The sequence below is a fragment of the Labrus bergylta genome, chromosome 14 (genome assembly GCF_963930695.1).
Source record: "Labrus bergylta chromosome 14, fLabBer1.1, whole genome shotgun sequence".
In the NCBI taxonomy this organism is placed as follows: domain Eukaryota; kingdom Metazoa; phylum Chordata; class Actinopteri; order Labriformes; family Labridae; genus Labrus; species Labrus bergylta.
In genome coordinates, this window is record NC_089208.1 from 4,527,868 (window position 1) to 4,549,751 (window position 21,884).

A 21,884-nucleotide genomic window follows, 5' to 3' on the forward strand; every position below is an offset into this window, starting at 1 on the left:
GCACAGAGAACTGCGGGTTGGAATAGCAAGGAAAGCTCAGTGGCAGGCAAACTGCAAAATGTGACAACATGCTGAGTATAAAACATCCTTGTGCTTTTGGCTTTCTGCATTTAACAAAAATGCATCCTATGTCCATTATTTCTCATCTTCACACTCTTCTGTCAACATTTGAACCACACATTGATCAAATGAGTCTTTTAAATTTGTATTATTTGGGCTTATTGGCCCTTATTTGACAGGACAGCTTTGGAGCGACAGAGAGTGGGGGCGACATGCACCAAACAGCGTCAGGCTCAGAAGTCGTACCTAAGACCAGTGTGACGAGGACTGTGGCCTGTGTACATGCTCTACAGACAGAGCTAAACCAGTGACTCAAATAATCATTATTTAGAACATTTAATGTCCCAGTGAAAAATTACTCGACATCTGGGATTTTAGAAAGCACAGGAGTTATCAGAGTTAAATTAAGTACCACCCTGATTCCTGAAGGTGGCGGTAATGCACAGACAAGTTTGCCAACCTCCATTTAAAGTACAAGAAAAGAGGAATAGATCATGCCAAGACCAGTTTTTGGTCAGATTTGACGAAAGATTATCTCAAACTGGAAGACAATGTGAAGCTGTGGATTATTTTCAAGAAGAAAATAAAGGACATGTTACAATTCACTATTAAAAAGGTGAGGCTATGAGAAGGTAAGTGAGTACCTTGAATAAATGAAATAGTTAAAGTTGAAATTTGATTGAAATGGCATGGTCTAAGGCAGTGCTTCCCAAAGTGTGGCCCCCAAATGTGTGGTCCCCTTGTGGGCCGTGTGGGTACTGCAGGTGGGCCGTGAAAAGCCCTCCACCAATTTTAAAAATAAAATAAATATCACAATAATGATGATTTACCATGAGTCAACCCTTTAAGTGATTAGAAAGGCGTGTCATGACTATTCATGGACATATTGTTTACTAATCCTTTGTGTCTATCTTGCCATAATATCATGTTGTAATTTTCAATAATTTACCCTTACTGAAAGTTATAGCTGTAGTCATAAAAAATATATATAATATAATGGGCCCCGGAGTAATTTTGTATTTCAAAGCCGGCCGCGGCAGTCTTAAATTTGGGAAAGGCTGGTCTAAGGACATTTGTAAATCCATGACCATGGTTGACAAATCTGTGCGCAAGATTTATAATCTGTTTGTAAACCGTGTTCAAGGTTAATGAAATAATGCCCACATTACAAAACTGTGCACACTGTTCACAGTTTTGTGCTCATGAATCTGCAATCTGTGTGTGCAGTTGACTAATCTGTGGTGCGCACCATTTTGGAAACCGTGCACACAGATTTTTATTTTTTGTGTAAAAAGTATAGTTCCTGATTTGTGCCACAGTCCAGCTGTTTGGTGGGGCTGATGCACCATAAAGTTATCTGCCAACAGCCTTGTCAAAAACAAAAGAAAGAAGAAGACAGCAAAAGGTATAAAAAGCTTGAAAACCCCCTCTGAGGGTTGAGTGGCTGACCCTCAGCTCTGATGTGCAATATAACAAACATTATGACAGCAGTGTGCACACTGGGGATGGATTAAGTTCTCTACGGTCTACACTGGGAGTTTACAGGTTTCAATCGTGTGCCAGGAATCACAATGACCAACTCTTAAAACATTCGGCTATCATTTCTGGTTTTACATGTTCTCAATCTCAAAGTCCTCATTTCTATTTTTTGAAGGAGAATCAGACAAAAGGGCAACACAAACTGTTTCATCAAGAAACAGCTGGATACTGAAATACAAGAAGAAACATCGAAAACTCGAGGCTCAAACTGTTATTTTTATTAGACAGTTATATTGAAAGATGGATGACAAAATGAAAGAAACGCAACATCTACAGTGAGGGGGGTCTCGTTGTTTTGTTCTGCTTTGGTGGCATTTTGCTCTAAATGGATCTCAGTTAATACTATTAAATACATTGTCTTTTTATGCACGCTCTTTTCTTGTCTTTTAACTGCAACAATCAAGTTTCTCCTCTGGGGATAAATAAAGGATTATCTTATTTTATCACATATGGCAGGTTTTGGAGCAAGATGCAAGACTGGGCTCACTGCCAACGTCGTCAAAACACCAAATGAGGTAATACCTTTTAGAAGAATAGTGTTCAATCCATCTGGTAGAGTTTCAGAGACTTTATATAAAGGGTTCGAGGCCCTACACAAACAAATCAGTAAAACTCATTGACTGAATAAGGCGTTTCATAAATTTTGTGCACTAGAAAGCGATTTCAAGGGTGGTCAACTAGGTCCTAAGCAGGAGTGTTAAAATAGTAAAATAGCTTTCAGGCCGATATTTTAATTCCAATTTCTTATTTATGCTTCATGATGTTCTCATTGCTCTGTTTTTTTTAACTGTGTAAAGCATCTTCAGTCACTCCGTGTATGAATGGTGCTCTATAAATAAACCTGCCCTGATTTGAAATCTATGTCAAGGAGCATTTCAGCTGTTCAAGACATCAAGACGTTTGATGTTGGTTTTTCCTTCAGAGCAACAAAATGTACTGGAGTTTCAAAGTCAAACTAGTAGAACAACTTTCAACAGGGTGAATAATATCTCTTCCATGTCCACAGCAACCTATTATCAGCAGTATGTAACTTAGGCTGCTGGCCGAGGTCATCTCATGAGAAGTGTGAATGGCTTTATGGCACTAGTTCACACAAGTCTTCATCAGTTTCAGTACTGTTTGATACAATGGCTGAGGGTTTAGAGGAAGAGGACAGTGATGGATGAAGCGAAGAGGAGAAAAAGAGAGAGCGGCCGAGCATGAAGCCGGACGACAGGAAATGGCTTGGACAGGTTGGTGGGAGCTTTGCGAAACAGCTGCTAGTAAATCCCTATCAGAAAGTTAAAATGTTAGATGTGGTAGCAAGCTGGTCACACTACTGCCCAGCAAGTCGATATTTTGATCGGTCTCTCAGTTTATTAGAAAGTAACAATCTGATGACAGAGTGTGCATTCCTACAGATATTACTCAAAACAAATTGTGATGTAATGGTTGGCTGTATTGTTATGTATAATCGGTTGTCTCTTGTTTAGCAGCTTTACCAGGTAGAGAAAGTCATCAACACACATAGGCCGAAAAACACACACAAACAGGATCCTATTGGACATGCATTAATGGAGAGGTCTCAGAGTGAGGGGGCTGTCCACAGCGAGCCCAGTGCTCAGGAAGTGGACTGGCACCTCTCCAGCCACCGGGCTAATTTCCGGACTTGGTCCGTGCCGGGACTTGAGCCGGCAACCCTCCAGTTCTTAACCCAGGTCCCTACAGCCTGAGCTACTGCCGCCCCAAAATCTGTGCACCGCCCGGGAATCGACGCTTGCCGGCTGAACATCTTTACAAGTGATACATTTGTAATTTTAGCCTTACAGACCCTCTGTAGACATTTAGCCACGGCCTATAGACCCAATGTAACAGCTGAATACACATACTCCACATCATAATTGTTTGCAAACAAAGGGCAGTCCTCCGAGCAGGTGGCCGGGGTTCAAATCCGACCTGTGGCTCCTTTGAATTGAATTTATTTATTTTAATAGGGGCAATGCAATTTAACATAATTTCAATACAAAGCATGAAACTGCTGCATAAAGAGGATATAGCTATTGTTAATTTCCCACTCGTGTCCCCAGTTAGGCCTTTGTGTAAACAAACAGATTAAAATGTGCAACATTCAGTTAGATAAAACCCCATTACACTTTTTGAGGATACATTAAAATACATGTACAACAAGACAAATGCTATAAAACCAGTTTAAAATGAAGTTTGAAGATACTATTTAACAGTGGGTACAGCTCTGGCTTGCTTTGAGCATTTCACCTGTTTTATAAAAGATTTTAAGTCCGAGATTAATTTCATTTCAAGTGTTTAATGTGTTCCAGAGTTTACAGCGTTTGATGGAGAAGGCTGATTGACCAAACGTAGATCTACGATGTTGTACGCTACAGTCTCCATTCACAGTGCTTCTTGTTACCCTGTTTTCGAACATATCTTCCTGCATGTCCGTCCCCACTCTCCAACTCTATCCACTGTCCTATCACTAAATAAAAAGGCCCCAAAATAAACCTAAAAAAAAAAAAAAAAAAAAATAGTCTTGTAGTATTAATGTACCTTGTCAGTGAACCTAGCTCTTTGGCCAATCACAACGTCTTTGCAAGAAAACACATGGTCCCTGAGGGGGGGAAACAACAGCACTACTGTGTGTGTTTTACGACAGTGCAGTTGCATGAAGAGGCCATTGGGCGGCACCAAAGCGCACCAACCAAAGCGTCCTACATAATGTTGCTACAATGTGTACTACATGTGTTTTCTGGCTTTTGTTATCCTTAAACATTAAGGCATCAATGAGATATACACACACACATGTTTTATAGTGTTAGTACTTATTAGTATTTTAAACAGGGCAGTAATGTTGCGCCACATTCTGACTCTGTCTGGTGTTTTACTGTAGTGTTAAGATGAGCAAACATCTTCATTCTCCATCCGAGACTTCAGTCCCATTCTATCTCTATCCTCTCCATTCAAACAGTGGGGGGGACTTAGTCATTCAGACACCTCTCGCTGTAATTTTCTGCCTAGTAAGCACACTGTACTTGAATCACTAAAACCAGTGGCCCAGAGTTAATTCATGTAGCATGTAAATTAGGTCTTTCTCCCCCGCTGCAGTGTAGCCACTCTCGCATGTCACATTTTAAGACTTGATTTTCTCCTCGTCTCTGTCCCGGCTTTGCCTGTTGTTTTGTTTGACAGCCCTTTCAATCCATCTGATTTATTTTTGCATGTATTAATCACGTCACAGTGAATCAGGCTACTTGAAGAAATCGTTCCATTCACCTCCTGTGGATTAACCTCTTTTCTGTGTGTCAATCAATGATATACATTTTGCTGTTAGATTGACTGCCGCTCTTTTTTTTAAATGTCGTTATTAATATATCACTTCAGTGTAGGTGTGATGACAATGTAAAGAACCAAAGATGAATTCTGTGTTCTTATTTGTAACTACCTTCTTCTATCATCCGCTGAAGCATCATAATAGTTCATCACATCTGTTGCATTGCCTGAAATCCTTCATAGTAAAGTGTGATTTACCGGTCTAAAGGTCAGAAATGCTGATAGATTTGGAAGAAATCCTTGTGTGCAGGCTCTTAAAGAGGCAGGAGCCATGGGGCTTGGACCTTTGTTGCTTCTTTCATCCCCTGTTCTTGATGTTATCTCTGTTTTTCCCTGTGAATGATTTGATAAAGAAATTCTAAAATATACTTTTTAAAAGGGCGCTTCTTCAGGAACCCTGAAAAGGCAGAGGAAAAGCAAACACACTGAGAGACTTTTGAACATCTGCTGGTAAGCTTTGCTTTGCACAATGGCTTGAAAATAACCTTTTCAGTGTAGAAAGCTAAACGTACATTCAATTTAAGATAAGAAAAACCCAAGACCCATCAAAACCAAATGGTCAGCTGAATATGTTTAGTTAAGAGATTTGTAGATAGAAACTACTTAAAATGAACCCAATACAATTTAAAGCAACACTGAGAGGTGAATTTTATTGATCTGGACGTGTTTCCTTGCGAGGAAATAAACCACTCTACAATGCACTCTTTTAGTTTAGATTGTCAATCCGGTTTTTTAAACCGACAAATGCTGCATGCCAACATGGTCACAAATGTTTAGCTTTCAAACCTTAAACCGTACATACAGATATGTCCCAACTTGCAACCAGATTATGCACAGTAGGGGTCAGCTGGAGGAGCCGCGGTATCATCACACTAATGAAGATATACATTTAACAGCTAAAACCCCTCAGGTGGGTTTAGTCTAGAGCCGATTCTTGTGTAAGTCAGAAGCAGACACTCACCGTATAGAAGATCAATGCCTCCTGTGTTGGTGCTCGTAATGTTTTCCTCTTGCCGTTTCTGATGTAGTGCAAATCTGGTCCACACAGCGTTGCAGGAGCGCCATTCATCAACAGAGCTGTCAATCAAGCTGGCATTTTATAGCATTTTATTGCATTTTATTGCATTTTATAGCATTTTATAGCGTTACGGCTGTGTGTTTCCCTGTGCTGTGTGTTCCTTCTCCACTTCCTGTTGTCTCCAGCCCAGGTGAAGCCACTAATTGAACAACGAGGCACACCTGGCCTCAGAGCTTAAAAGGCCAGTGCTGGCTGCAGAAAGTGAGGCATTTTGGAAGAGGCATTTTGAGTTGGGACTGCTGTGCCTCTCAGTCATGGACTGTCTGTTGTCTTTTGTTAAGTTACTTTCTAATTTGATCTTTGTTATCATTAAGTTTAAGTAATTGTAATAAATCCCTTTGTTTTGACTTTTGTTACAGTGTTTAGTGTCTTTTAATGGGTCAATGTGTGGTTTGTTCTTAGACCCATAGGGCCACCTTATGGCGGGGCGTAACAATAGCATCAAATAACTAATTATAAAGAAACTTCTCAGACCAAAGGATGATTGAACACAAACTAGTGTGATAGTATCATGAAATTATTTGGTGTGCATTTTTTATTTTATAGTTTGACCCATGTCCTATCTGTGAACATACAGGAGGCGGGGTTTATGACTTAGACTGCAGCCAGCAGGGGGAGATCTAGATGTGTTTTAGCTTCACTCCCAGGCGGCTGTTGTTGCGTCCATCTTAATATACAGTCTATGTTCCTAACACACACCTGCCTGCAATTACCTGGAGCCATGGTTTTAGGCACAACAAGGCTCCATCTCGTGTTCCATGTCAGTACTTCGTGCATTTAAAACTTTCCTTATGTCTCATTTAACAATAAAATAAAAGCAGAAACGCTAACAACATTTTGGCTCAAACAAGATTCAAGCAGATGATCTGATTTATTTAAAAACCTCATTTTGAAAATACATGTAGGTTGTGTGTTTAGCATCAGTTGTGGTTGTGCAGAGCCAACGGAAAGCAGAAGAAAAACTGCACACTTTTGCAATTCATGAAGCATATAGCAGCTTAAAGAGTTGGCGGTGGCATAAATGCAGCTTCTGAGCTTCACTGAGAGTATTTCTTAGAGCTCCTTTTTCTAGGTGTGAAAAACTGTGACTCAGCATGAGGCAGGAATACAGACACAATATACAGGAGAAAATGCTTTTTTCCGATTTGCCCAGCTTAGTGTGAACATGCTTGCGGGCTCCCCTGTCGTCTCTGGCAAAGAAACCCAGCTCATCAACACCTATTCAGCATGTGCAAAGAGCCTGTGTTCATGAGAGGCAAGAAAAGCATGTCACAACCCGTTAAAAAAAACATAATATGAGAAATAAACGTTCAAAACATCTGTATGCCAGACCACTTCTGCATATACAACTGCAATTAGTTTATCATTTAAGCCATCATGCACAGATGGAAGCTTTGCACCATTGAGTCTTCAGCCAAGCACATCCACCAAATATGGTGCTGAATGCCTCAGAGAGCTGCTGCTAGATCACTGATGTGACCTGATTCTGCTGCAGCTTTTTAGGTCTGCAAGTCTGCTCTTACCTATGAATCAAAGCCATGCAAATACATTTATTAGAGCCGTATCTTCCATGATATGCATTGATTTATGTCTTGATATCTATCTTTTTTAGCCTATTGAATGTGAGTTCAATGTGAAGATCTCAAAACAAAGTTGTGTTTTATCCAAATGGGCTGTAATTAGTGGTAAAGCCTAAGTATGCCTTTAGCACTGCAGTGCATATTTCTGAAGACAAACTATATCACAGTGGTTCCAAATGTTTAGCATAAATGTATTTTCATTTTTCACTCCAGCTTCTCTTTTTCCTAAGTATTTCACAAGATGTCAGGAGCTGTTGGACATTATTGGTTTAGACGAAATGTGCAAATGACTTTTCAAAACTTGAATTAATGACCAGGTAATGTTGACTGATAAATGTTCTGGTGTTGGATTTGGACTGTGCTTCACCTGAGGTCTGTATGAAACTAAACTTGAAGTGGTAAACTATTACACATTAACATAAAAACAACTGGCACTCCAGCCATACACACTGGTGATAAAGGCCTCGAAGGAAATGTCTCTGGTGCATCTTTACTGAGCTTGTCAACAGAGGTGTACTGCTGAGGTTTGTTCGGCGTCTGCTCTGTTGGATTAAAGCTTATTCTCGGTTCAAAAGGACATAGCTAGGGCTTTCACACTTCAAACTCCTGAAAAACTCCTGATATTTGCAGGAGGAGCTGAATGTGTGAACGCGAACGGCAGAATTTTTCACCCGGAGTTTCTCCTGCCAGACCCCCCCCCTAGTATTTTTTCAGCAGCAAGTCAGAGTGAGCTGATGTGAGAACGCAGCAGAATATTATCCAGAGTTTATATACTGTGACTGGAGTTAGTGCATGGAGTGTATGCAGGAGCTTGTCAAGAGAGGTGTACTGCTGAGATTTGGATTAAAGCTTATTCTCAGTTCAAAGGACATTAAGATGCTTTAAATGCCGTGTTGGTACTGTATCTTTGTGTCCGTAATGTGCATGTTGAAAATAGCTGAAATGATGCAAGAAAAACTTCAGACTGTGTAAGATAAAAAATCCTATCATGTCATATTACAATCAATTAATCTTTATTTGAATAGCGTCAATTTATAACAAATGTTATCTCAAGACACTTTACATAAAGCAGCTAAAAGACCTTACTCTTTATTATTTTATCTACAAAGACCCAACATGAATCCATCACGAGCACGAAGCAACATTTAAAGTCACAGTGGCAATGAAAAAACTTCCTTTAAGAGGCTGAAACCTTGAGCAGAACCAGACTAATGACGAACAACCATCTGCTGAGACTGAGTTGGGCTTTGAAAGTGAGATAGACGAAGAGGCAGAATGAGACAAGCAGAGCAACATCAACAGTGAAAACGAGATATACATGTATAGCTAAAATGTCAGTGGTAATAGTAAAATGATGTGTTGTATAAGCAGTAACATGTAAATGGGATAATAGACTGATCAGCCTTATACTGTATTTACATTAGTAACTGTAATGATGATGAAACGGGGAGGACTCATTAAGTTATTTATTTGAAATGAAGCACTTTAATACTTCAATTAATGTAACAGATGTAAGGCTGATATTAATGGCTGTATCTCTTAGATTCACTTTAATATGTATATAATGATAATAGATCTAAGGCCAATTCAAAGTGCTTTAAAATAAGCACAAAGAAATGGATTAGAGGATATTTGTTTGTTTGTTTTTGTTTTTTTGGCAGGCTTGCTAACAAAGACTTTCCTTTTCTATGTTGGACTACGTTTCTGAACAGCTGCCAGGAGGTATTTGTTTCTTGTTGTTTGAGATTCCAAATGTCTGCCTTTAGACTCCTTTCATTTGTTGTTTTGGATCACTCACACAGTCAACTGCTTTTTGTAGTCTTGGAATTATTCATTGTAATATTGAAAAAAACTTTATTCGGGTTTGTAAGTGAAGTCACTTTATTAAATGTGAGGTATAGTGCTTGAAATCACAGGTAAAATTCTAAATAGATAGTTCTAGTAAAAGTCATGAAGCATATTCTTCCTTTACTGCCATGAAGCCACAACCCCTTATGGACACATCAATTGAGCCATTTCATGATTTTGTCAGTTTTTGGATGTTTAGAACGTGTTTTTTTCCATGGTTTGTATTGAACATGTGTAATTAGGGGGCATGACAGATTAGGAAGGATTTGTAACCAAGGCAAATCCAAATTAAGCTCCATGGGGGGTCCTGGGGAAGAATTTTACCCAAGAAGACTGTCTGAATGTACATCGTACAATTACACAGACTTGATTTTAAATGTTTAATTGCCATGTCTATTTGATTGGATTTGACACAGATGACAACATGCTGAATTAGTTACACATGTTTGTTCTTTAAACAGTTGGGCGGCGGTTCATCAGCCTATGACAACATTTCAAGCATGAAACGACACGGCTTCGTCAGGGTGTCACCTTGGATGTGTGATCGTCAGTCACGGGTCTAACTGGTGTAGAGAGAAGGTCGCTCTGTGGTTAAAATAATTTCAAGCTCAACGATGTTTTTTTTTTCTCATTCAAAAACATCACACAGAAGTACATATATGTTGCTTGCTACCTTTACAGCAGCCTTTTCTGCTTTAAATCCATATTTGTCCATTCATGAGATTGTTGTGGATTATTTTTCAGTGCAGTGGAAACCTCACCTCCTGTCATATATCATATTACATCATATGCCATTAATACTAGCGCTGTCAAATCACAATTGTTTTAAAATCCCATTAATCACTGAATTTCAATAGTCAACAATTCAATAATTTGTCTTATTTTAAATGTTTGTACTGTAAAACAACCTACAGCTATTGCTATAATATAGCAATCAACATGAATTAAAAATTGACTAAACCTTTGATATATTTTGTATTGAGTACATACATTCCCTCAAATATCTCCAACAGTTATCAAAGCAATAGAAATCCGTGATTGTATAGTTGTAATGCTCCTTGTCTTTCGTTGCAGCCGCCATGACAGACAAGACATGTTAAGCGTTGCCGTGGAAACATCAGATGTTACGTCAAAGACAGCTGTATAAGGAAGTGTGAGCTGCGACTGAAAGCTGCCGTGCCGTTGCTGTATGTGCTGCTGTGATAAAAACGTCATGTAAATTATCCTCGGATAAATCGTCGGTAAACATCTTCTCTTCCCCACGTCTTCACTACGGTCAAGGGGGTGGAGTGGCAGAGAGAATCTCTCCCATGATCCCCCGCCAGCCTTGACGTCATCTTTTGTCATTGTCTCAGTTACAAAGTGCTTCACAAGGGTACCTTCCTTCCTGTTTGAATACAAATCTGATTTTATTTGAAAGAAACTTGCATCATAATTAAAGCTGACAGCCCTTATTAATAGATGTCAATGTTTGAGCCAATGTTCAGCACAAGCGTTCCATTTTGGAAAGTTAGTCGACCTTGTGAAAGGTGTTCTGCTATATTTTAAACTCCAGGTCAGAGAGGCTCATCCAGCTCTATTTCCCCTTCAACGCAGCTAATACAATTAAATGCAAACGTGTTGAATATGTATCACATACTGTCTTTTGTTTTCAGTAGGGAGAAACTTCTACTCAACAATTACCATCTAACTTTCAAGGAACATTTTTTAACATCTAGTAAATTGCCAAACTGTGTCAACTCAAAAAGATCATTCTTTTTCATTCTTCAACTTTTCAAACTCTATAAAAGTTGCGGGCAGAATTCTTGGCACCTTTCAATATCATCAATCCCAGCTGCCAAAAATGTTGGTGCAATTGTTTTTGTGTGTGACCCAAGTTTTGAACTCCATGTCAAAACAGAGCTGTTTCTTTCATCTGAGAGTTATTGTGAAAAATATCACTATTTGTGACTTTGCGCAACCCGGGATTGTTTTTTCTCTCCGCCTAGACTTCTAGATTTGTCCTTGCTGGCTTTAGTCCGAGGTCACTCTCCTTCTCCTACGAAATTCTGTGAACACATCATCTCCACAAAACTTGGCTTCACTCCTCAGGCTTCCTGTTAGCAAGAGGAAAAATAACATGGTTGATATTATCTTAACGCACATTTAGGTTTGGCTTCAGCTGTTTGCCACATTAGACCCTTATAGCATTTTGAATCCTTAGAATTTGATGCCTTGCGGTTCAGAAAAATCCACCTTAGACCTTTGATAAAGTTGAGTCTGCTTTCGACATTGTGGTCCCATTAGCATAATCTGTCAATACAATTACAAAATAGATGGTTTACAGTACGCTCTCAAAAGTCCTGACCTTGGTTGAATCAGCAATAAAGTCCATTAAATAGTCCATAGATTCTGGCTCTGTTTATGTCCTATCTCTAGATAAAGGCAGAAAAAAATCCCACAAAAATTAAAAACAAAACAAAAAAACCCTGTCTTTTTGCACAAAAATATAGGTTAAAATAACTCTGCAACATTAAATTTAATACTATCCTCTATGGTTTTGGTGCTTCCCCTTTGATGTGCAAAGGTTTAATGCAAATAACATGAGAAAGCTGTTCTGAGTGTCCTTTGAGGGATTTTTTAAAAAGAGATAAACTGAGCCCTTTTTAGTTCAAGGAGACTCTGGGATCACAATGCAGAGGGTGTCCTATTTTTAGAGGAAGTGCTCTAATTAGGCTGTGGATTTAAGCATCTTTTCAGACCCATATGACGAGACTGATCTCCTCCAGGCTGCGGCTGATTTTAATACTGTGAAGTGAATGATGCAACATTACTTACTCACAGGTTACCCACACAGGAAATGTCATGCGCCTTTTTTTTTGTTGATTTGTTTTGTAAGGTTGGGCAGTTCAAGTATTCATTGTTTGAATTTAATATGTTTGCATCTAAGCTGCACCTAAACATATCATTATAATTCAGATTCTGCATCCCATTGACTCTCAACTGTATTAAAGCCTTCCCTCGTTGCTTTCTGTCTCACGCTTGGATGTTTGACCTTCACTCTGCAGAATTATGTTTTTGGGCAAACTTCGAGAAGGCTGCCTTTTGAATACAAGTTTAAAACATGCAACAACATGCGTGTCTAATCCTGCTCTCATGTGCAGTAAAGCCCTAGTACACACGTTTTTTGGAGGTTTTTTTGTGCCTTTTGCCCTTTTTAGACACTCAAACGGCTTATTAAGGCCACGGACACCTCCTTCCAGGGTGAAGATTTTCAGAATCTCCATTTAAGGTGTTTATGTGTATATAGGGAAAACAGCATTTTGGGCTTGTAACATCACACTAGGAGTAGGCTTCTCCTATTTTCTTTACATGCATAGATTAGTGCAATAGCAGACGTGATCAAACTAGTGCTGGTGTTAACGTTGCTAACTGGACTTTTTACATACCTAGACATATTGTACATAAACAGTCGCTCTCCCACTATGTACAGAGACGCCTGAATGGACTATGGAGGTCAGACTTTGGGTGTTGGGACAACTTTAAAAATGAAAATGTCATTGCTGAGGGAAGGGAGAGAAAATCTTTGCATGTGGACGAAGATGTTTTTGAGAACTGAACGTGTGTGGACGGGTTTCTTTTTTGAAATGGAGGAAAACCTCTGTTTACCTGTCTCCGTGTGGATGAGGCCTTAAACAAGTGGCATTTATAATGTTTTAGTCTCCAGTAAACAATTTTTTGATGTTGAGTTAGAATTTCCAAATAAAAATATGCATATCTAAGGAGCCTGAATCTGTCGCTGAGGGAGAAGGAGTTGATGTCATTTTGTGTTTTCTTTTTTGCCTTAAAAGCACATCAGACACATGAATATTTTAAGGAAAGTATTTTTGAACATCTCTTGACATGGCTGGAGGGGACTTTGAGATTCTTGTAATTTCGGTATTTTCTTTTATTGAACTGCAATCCTGTTTTTCACAGCAACAGTTTTTCTGCAAATAAAAAACCTCTGATAAACCTTCTGATGGTTATCTGTGCAGCACAAAAAGGCAAACACTTAAGCATAGTGGATCATTTAGCTAAAGAGCTATTTTTAACAGGATTTGTTAAAAATTAAACGGATACAAAAGGGGAGTTAATATCAATCTGTAATTTGTCAAATGGCCGTAAAAAACTAAAGAGCCGCAAACTGCAAATGAACCTGAAAGCTAAAACTTAGCCCAACTTACAAGCGTGTAGCAATCAATCACACTGACCTCTCTTATCTAATGACAAAAAATATCACTGAAGAAATAAAGTGACTTCTCCGCAGTGGTTCAAACAATACTGACTGGGTCAATGAAGGAAGGTGCTGCTGGTTGGTGTGAGCCCCAGGTGAGCAGGGCAGAGGAACATGATGAGGACATCCGGTGGACAGGTGAGAAAGTGACACAAACTTTTGATCATTTATTTATTAATTTAATATTATTATTATTATTTTGTAATTGTATTTTTTTTTGTATATAGTCATAGGTATTCTGGCCCACACTCCAGCATAGTAGGCAGCGGTAATGCAACTTTAAAGCTAGTTGCCACTCGCCATTAAAAAAAGAAGAAGTGACAAAAAACAACAACATTTTAATCAGTTTTTTCAGTCACATATGCTAGTGCTTGTACAGATTCTTTGTCAAACTTCAATTAAGTGAAACTAGTAGGTTAGAGTTATCATAACAAACTAGAAAGAACATTAACAAAGAACCTTTAGCATCAACACAGTCAAGAGGATTCCTTGAACAAAATGGTGGACGGTAGAAAGCTAATCAGAAAAGTAACGACCCAGGTCAGTAACCGTATATCTGTCATTATTTAGAGTTGAGCAAACAAACTTCTGCTGCTGAAGTTGAATTACATTAAATGTAGGCCATAGAGCAACCTACTGAACACATAAGTGGGTTTAGATTAAATCCAAGATAATCCCTATAAAACTCTTGCATGCAGCGTGCACAGTTTAAAAAAAAGGCTGGTCCATGTTATTCTTTAACCTCACTGGCTGTGAAGCAGTATTAAGAGTAACTTCAGTGTGAGAATCTTAAAAGTTCAGCTGAAACTAAATCAAGGTCAGACTGAATTAGTCAAAGTGAGCGGCTTCCTCTCATACAGAGAAGGTATTAGCCTGTGTTTCCTATAGCAGCTAACGTGAGCTACAGAGGTTCTGTTAGCTCCTAATGCTAGGTGTCTCAGGTTGACTGCTCCTGCTGGTTACTTCAAACTAACATTTGAACTCATCTTCTCTGATTATCAACTTGGTTTATGGTTCTACTCAGACATTTTTTAGCACTCTGTTGCATGTTTTGCAGAGATTACTGACTGGAGAACCAGCTAGTTGAGTTATTTTATACCCTTTTTTCTAGTATTTTGTTGTTTTATCTGTAATGATAAATTACAAAGAGATAGAAATAATAAAGAGTTTGCTGTGCTGCTTTAAATAAAACAGTTAATTTAAGGAAACACTCATGGAAATAACGGCACAGATTTTAAGAGCAAGTTGTTCGATTTAGTATCAGGAATTTAGAAAATGTCCCCATCTTTAAAGTGCTTAATATAGTTACAATGTAGGCTGTACCGTACCTGTACCTTTTAATATTTATATTTAACTTCATTAACAGCTCTCATCTGATGTTAATGCATATTATGCTGAACAAAGCATGGAATTTTTCCCCAGTGGTATTAAGACAATACCTCTGAGGTGGAGTTAACAAGGTGCAGCTGGTGATGCAGGGAGGGTTGATGAGGGAACAAGCCACAGGTGTGCAGGGTAGAGTAACACACTGAGGGCATCTAGTGGGAGGGTGAGGAACTGTGGCTGCAGACAATGAACACAAATGTGGTCAGTTATGACATACTGCTCGTGTGTTTGTTGGTTAAGTTTAAATAGGTGAAACTGAAAAAATATCAATGTAAGTTTGGAGATAATTAGAGGTTATATATTCCAGGAAGAGTCACTTAACAAAATGGACCGCAAGGAGCGGACAGCAAACAGAGGAACAGTGACCCAGGTTGGCAAACACCATCTGTTTCTATTGATCTTAGCAAAAAAAAAAAAAAAAAAAAAAGCTTTCAGACTTTTGAAGTTTGAACCGTGTAATTCACAACACTGGCTGAGATGCAAATTGATTGTAGAGTAACAGCCGTGAAAGAAGCTCCAAAGTTTAACTTTTAAAATGCTAATATGTGGTTGGACTGACTTTAAAATTGAGTGGCTCCCTCACATATTTTACACAAATCGGCTGAATGTTTTTATGAAGTAGTCCAGTGTTCGTTTCTATTAGTGTTGGCTACTTGTCAAAGCTTCACTGCTTCTTCTGATTTAAGGGTGTTCCTATACCACCTTCTTAAATCTGCAGCATTTTCGTTCTTTGGATCAAAGTAATAGCTGTGGTGATTTATTTCATAGGCTAGTTTTAGACAGGAGAAGCTAGCTGGCTAACAGAAGAGAAGCAGGTGGAAAGTTTCAGAGTTAGCAACCAGGTACTGTAGCTAGCTTCTCCTTTAAAGAGTCCATATTCTGCCCTTTTTGGGGTTCGTATATTTAATCTATGTATCTACTTTTGTACGTTCACAATAGATAAAGTCTGAAAAAAGTGTCTGTTTTCATGTACTGCTCCTCCTTGCTCCCTCTCCGCTCTGAGTCCGTCAGCTACACTCTGTTGAGCCCACACTGTTAGACCCCACGTGGGCCAAGTCTGCTCTGATTGGTCTGCTGATCCGCTCTGTCGTTATTGGTCAGAAGCTCAGCACGCTTCTCGGAAATGTCCCGCCTCTTTTACCATATTGGGAATGCAGCCACTGGCTCCGTCCGAGGGGAGCATAAACATTAGCACCTTAGCACTACTGTGCTACCGCAGGCTACGGCATATCGTGGGCGTGCTACAGAAGTTAACGGGCGTGCATGAGCTGCTGGGCCACAACGAGCCAATGGGCTTAGATCAGTGATCTCACACTGACAATGACGTCGCACTGACACATTTTTATCGAGGGGGGCTAGAACCGAGCGTTACATGCGGCTAATGCTACAGCTAACAGGAGGACGTAGGAGAAGCCGCGTTTCTGCGGACTTTGAATTTTTGCACATAGATGAGCCTAAACATGCACAGGACACTTGGAAAACACACTAAAGAGCATATAAAACCAGAAAAAGCATAATATGGGACCTTTAAAGCTAAAAATGCTGAGGACACGTTTACTCAATAGTAAGGGACCAAAACAAACCAAACAACGGGGCACAAACAACACCACTTCAAGTGAATGCTAATGCCGTAGTGAAGAGTTTTAACTATAGGCTACAAGCTAACTCTTGGTAGCAAGTTGGCGATATTAGTTTATGGTCGAAGAGGTTTTTGCAGTTTGACAGTTAAAATAAGCAATGCATTTAAAAAATACTTCTGGAAATCAGCAGCTGATTATAAACTCCATAACGTAGTAAATTAGGCTGTCACTTACTATTACTGTCAGATATAGCTAGTTAGTTTAAGCTAGAGTTGGAACAGTATTCAAAGAAAGACCTTGCATGACAGTCTGTGATGTTATGTTCCTTTTTCAATTTGACATTTTTTATTAAAAAGTCGAGCCTTTAAGGTAGCCAACCAAAAAGCTCTAGCTTATAAATTGTATGAAATCAGACTCAGACCAATTAATCAAAAATACCTTTTTTTTTTTTTTTTTTAGAAAAGGAAACTTGCTTTAAACTACTGGAAATAAAATGTGACATTACTTTGATTTATTAATAATTATTATTTATTTATTTAATTAAGATTATGTGTTTTGAATTCAATAAAAGTGAGTTAAAAGTGAAAAAAAAAATTCACCATGGGGCTAAGTCTATTTTAATTACCTTATTGACTTATTTTTCTTTATCATTTTATATGAATCAAAGCTTTAATTAGTCCACACATCGTTTCTAAAAACAGTGTGAGCTGGTTTGGTGTGTAAGCCCAGTAATCCCAGTTAGAGCCTCTGGTGACCATCTGCTGTCTACACACACTGTGTCAGCTCCGCGCACTACTTTGTTACTGCATCACCTCAGCACCGCCCCCTCGGTGTTATGTATGTGTGTGTCTCCGAGTGTGTGTGTGTGTGTGTGTGTGTGTGTGTGTGTCTCCGAGTGTGTGTGCGTGTGTGTGTGCAGCCTATAGCCTACCGGGCGGAGTAATTCGCGCTGGTAGCCTATCTATTGAGTGCATGTGTGTGTGTGTGTGCGAGTGCGTGCTACGGCTGCTCCTGCTTGTCACTCATTGTGCCGCGAACACGGGTAGCGACAAGGACCAAAATTCCGTCCGGTAGCAGATTGTTGTTCCTTGGGGGAAAAAAAACAAAACAAAAAACAACCTGATATCTGTTTCATCCCCTCTTCAGTAGAGACACCTCGCTTGTTTAAAGTGCGTCTTCAAGGAGAATATCTGTGACACATTACAATGCTTCAAATAAGGGACCTCATCTGGGGATTGCTATTCATTGGCTTTGCAGGTAAGACGCTGACTTATTTATCATTCATACGAGGTTATGTTGGAGATTAATTTTCCAAGGCTGTGGTCGGTGCAAAATGTGAAAAGAAAAAAAAAAAATGCAGGCCGAGCTGTGTTGATTTCTGGAGCAGCATCCTCTCTGGTCCCGCAAGCGGCATCCACTGCCACACTGACTCCGGACCAGAGAGCTGGGTGCTCTGCAGAATCCACCACGTTTTGTACCAAAAGTTTCTGCAAGAAGTCAGAGATTTGGCCGCTCTGTGAGCCGAGTGAAGCGTGAAATAAGATATCAGTCTGCACGCATTTTTTTTAAATCTAGTTTCAGGGTGTTTTTTCTTTCTTTTCTTTTTTTATCCCCGAGAGTTTCACCTCCCAGCAGTCGCTTGAATCTGTGCAATTTTTTGAATATGTCCGCGCACTGCTGTGCCATCACCGGTCCGGTTACGGAGTCAAAGAAAAGTGTGTGTTTATGACATTTCGATGGGGAATTAGTATCCACACGTGCTGCTGCAGTCTTTGTGTGACTTATGAGTTCATTTCTGTAGCTAAAGGTTTAGTGGATGCTGGCGGAGATGAGGACTTGTGATTCAGGGACGCTTTCGTAGCCTCCCCCCCTCCTCCTCCTCCTCCTCTCTCTCACTCGTCGCATATTGTTTATTCCCCCACTTTCTGCTTGTAAGCCACTGTTTTCGAATATAAAAACGCTGTCGCATAACCTTTAACTTATCGCCATATGTTCACATGTAGAGAAGCGGAGTCCCCCCCCCCTCTGTGGTTTCTCACTTGGTGCTTGGGGCAGTCCGTGACGCACCGAGGATGGAGTGTGTGTGCGGAGCGTCGCTCGGCTCTCCTCGGGGATGCTTTGTTTCGGTCCACAAAAAAAGCAAACAGATTTAAACACGTTCATTAGGATGATTTTTTTTTTGAGTGTGTGTGTGTGGCTCTGAAGCACATACTTGAAGACTACTCGTGGGGGTCGGATGATGAGATGTGTTTCCACCCTAGTCATCATCGGATTTCTGGCACACAAACAGAATTCTGCGCGGACGTGTCAAGGAGGGATTTTTCGAGTTTAACAGCAGTGTGTTCATCTGGGTTACCAGCCTTTGACCTCCTTTGTGTCACATTATGCTCTCTGTTTCTCTTCTGTTTTATATCTTGGAGTTTTCTAACTTCTTCTCTTATTTTTTGGCGCAAAATGATGTTGACATTTGTTCAGAGTATTTAATTTTAGGGGGGGGGGGGAGTCGTCGTCATCCATTGAAGACGACTGAATAGTCATTCAGTGTATACAATAGACTCCAATCCAAGAGGTCCCATAGTTAGAGCCTATAGAGCGGGAGGGGACCCCTTTCTCCCCCATAAACCCCCACCCCCTCTGCTCTTCACATCCTCCTTCCCTCACTGCATCTGCTCCTCTTTCTATAGACTGCTACTGTGGGCTGCAAGTGGATTTCGAGGACCCCCAGGGGTCCTCAGAGAGGGGAAAATATACTTTAATAATAGAAAAGGTTAATTCACTATTTACTGCAAACATAATAATGATTCTAACCACACGTTTTGATTTCACAATTCCACCTGCATTATCTAAACGTCCAGAGTGTTCCTCTGTCTATTTATTCTCTGTGTTCAGCTGCAGTCTAACATTTACACTTAACACTGAACAATTAAGCCCCTCAGATACTTTAATAAAGACATTATGACCAAAATATGTTGTTATTTAAAAGGATACTGACATTATAAAGTTGATAAATGAAGTTGTCAGTACCCTCTAGTGGACACACTGTTCTCTGTGGTATGTTTAACTCTGTCAGCACTATTGACCTGGCTTAAATATGGGTCAGGATTGAATTAAATTCAACAGAAACGAGGGTCTAAAATGGTTTGTGCATTCTGGAGTTTTCTTTGATTCCTACAATAAGGTCTGCGGTGAAATCAAACCTGTGCATCCTGCTTGTAGGTTTCAATGGTTTTACATGTCTGAAGAAAGGCTGATGTGTAAAGCTGGATGAAGGAGGCTACAAATATCCCTTTGGCTTCTAAAGATGATCAGCAGTTTTGTTTCTTTAGTGGTGTTGGCTTTTTGCTTTTTGTGTTGCTTAAGTGGTGTTCAGTTGCAAAAGAAAAGTATAACAGTGTGTTTCCCACGGGGCTTGTTTTCTGCAGTATTTCAAATTTTGATGGAAAATTATGTTCTTTTTTGTGAAGGGAACCAAAACCAAACCATCCTGCAGCACCATATGTTACATTATGTGTGTAAACTTTCAGATATTTGACTTGAAAATACTCACAAAGCTTTTCAAACGAAGCTGTATGCAGCTCAACACAAATTTTTGAGTATTTTATTTTTGAGTATTTTCATATGAACTGCATTTCTTCCCACCTTTTTCCACCCAAACACTGTCAGGGTGTCACTGTCAGTATATCGGCAGTGTGGAGGGCGGTGTGGCACCTATAAGACCTCTTTTCTATATGATTCATGGTCCTGCCAGAATATTCTTGACGCCCTCACAATTCAGTGCACCTCATATGGAGGGAAAGTGAACCGAACCCAGAGGGAGATAATTAGACAACTGTGCTTCAGCTCTGCCCCTGTTTCAATAGGGGCAGGAATTCAAAGAAATGGATCACATTATTTGATAGGCCCAGGGTTTATTAAAAGGGTAATGACAGTATCGCACTAGTCTGAAGGCTGAGCAATTTAATTACACTTATTGATTTCCAGTTCCTGTTCCAGCTCAATGATAATTACATTTCTGAGGTTAGTAACAAATACCGGAAGGGAACATCGCCAGCTTTTCAAGAAATGACGGACTAATGTCCTTTAAACAGAATTTGATTCAGCAGCATCATGAGTCTTTATCTTGTTTGCAGTCAGCTGGATGGAGTCCACTGTGTACCGGTAATTCTATTTCTGACATTGAGTTATTGGAGCGCACTTTCTCTTGGTTTATTATGGATAGCAATCATACCCATGTTCATGATTCTGCAGCCTGAAATGTGTGAGATCAAGCAGGTTAACGAGTGAAACCAATCTATTTGTTACACCTATTGGATAGCGTGTCACACCTGAAGTTAAGTTCTATTAGGGTGAGATATTAACGAGTGTTACTTGATGACGTTTAATGCTGGAAAAAGGATTTAGATTATATTTTTGGCCGCAGAAATGGACTTTACGTTGCAGAGCTTGATCCAGATTTTTTAGTCTTTGTGATGACTTGTTATGAAATCCTTGAGCGTTTGTAAAATCCCCTCTGATGGTATTATAAACCGCTGTCCAGCGTCTGGCGTCTGGCAGACTCGCATGCATATATGACTCAAACACGGACTTCCTCATTTGTATTTCTTCATTTCATCCGTACCTGAAACAACAAGAACTCCAGCACAGCAGCTCTTTGTGTTTTTCAAATGCCCGCTTTGGGGCTGACCACCCAGTTACCGCCATGCACCTGCCAGCCCGTTTATACAGCTTCCTGTAACTCAAGATACTATGAGCTCAAGAGCAAAGCGTAGCCATGTGTTTTCCCATCTTAACACAGAGCGAACTGTGAAGTCTACCGAATGATCCTCTAGATCTAAAACAATGTTTTCGGGTACCAAACATAGAGCTGAACCCCTAAAAAAAGACAAAAAAGTTCAACTCCTTGAGGGAGAGAAAATACACAATTCCTAAATAGCTAACATATGGGACTTTAACTGCTGTGGGGAGTTCAAAGCCACAATGAAAATAATACAGGCTATTTTTGACTTATGGGAACTGGAAAAAGAAGCCAAACAAGGGGAAAATTATAAGGCGTGTTTTAGTCTGCTCTCTGAATAAAACTCGTTTCTGCAGAAGTTCAGAGCCTCGCTCTGCAGTTACAACCAGATCCTCACTGAATTCATAGTGACATGTACGCATTTTGTACCAATTTATTACAGCTTTACGTTGATCAAATTCTCATCAGCGCTGGAGCCGCTCAGATTACAGCGGCACCC

The 21,884-nt window shown here is 39.8% G+C and overlaps 1 protein-coding gene across 12 annotated transcripts in view; it reads left to right on the forward strand.

The window, feature by feature from the left end:
• The first annotated feature begins 17,578 nt into the window (after nucleotides 1-17,578).
• The window catches only part of ncam1a (neural cell adhesion molecule 1a), a 284,110-nt gene continuing 279,804 nt past the window's right edge, over nucleotides 17,579-21,884 (forward strand). For 2 of the 12 annotated variants that reach the window (XM_065962701.1, XM_065962702.1), the window contains exon 1: nucleotides 17,579-17,907. In XM_065962701.1, coding sequence (XP_065818773.1) covers nucleotides 17,856-17,907 — 52 coding nt within the window. In that variant the 5' untranslated portion in view covers nucleotides 17,579-17,855. The remainder of the gene's footprint in view (nucleotides 17,908-21,884) is intronic. The other 10 variants (XM_065962703.1, XM_065962704.1, XM_065962705.1 and 7 more) reach the window with 9 other exon arrangements.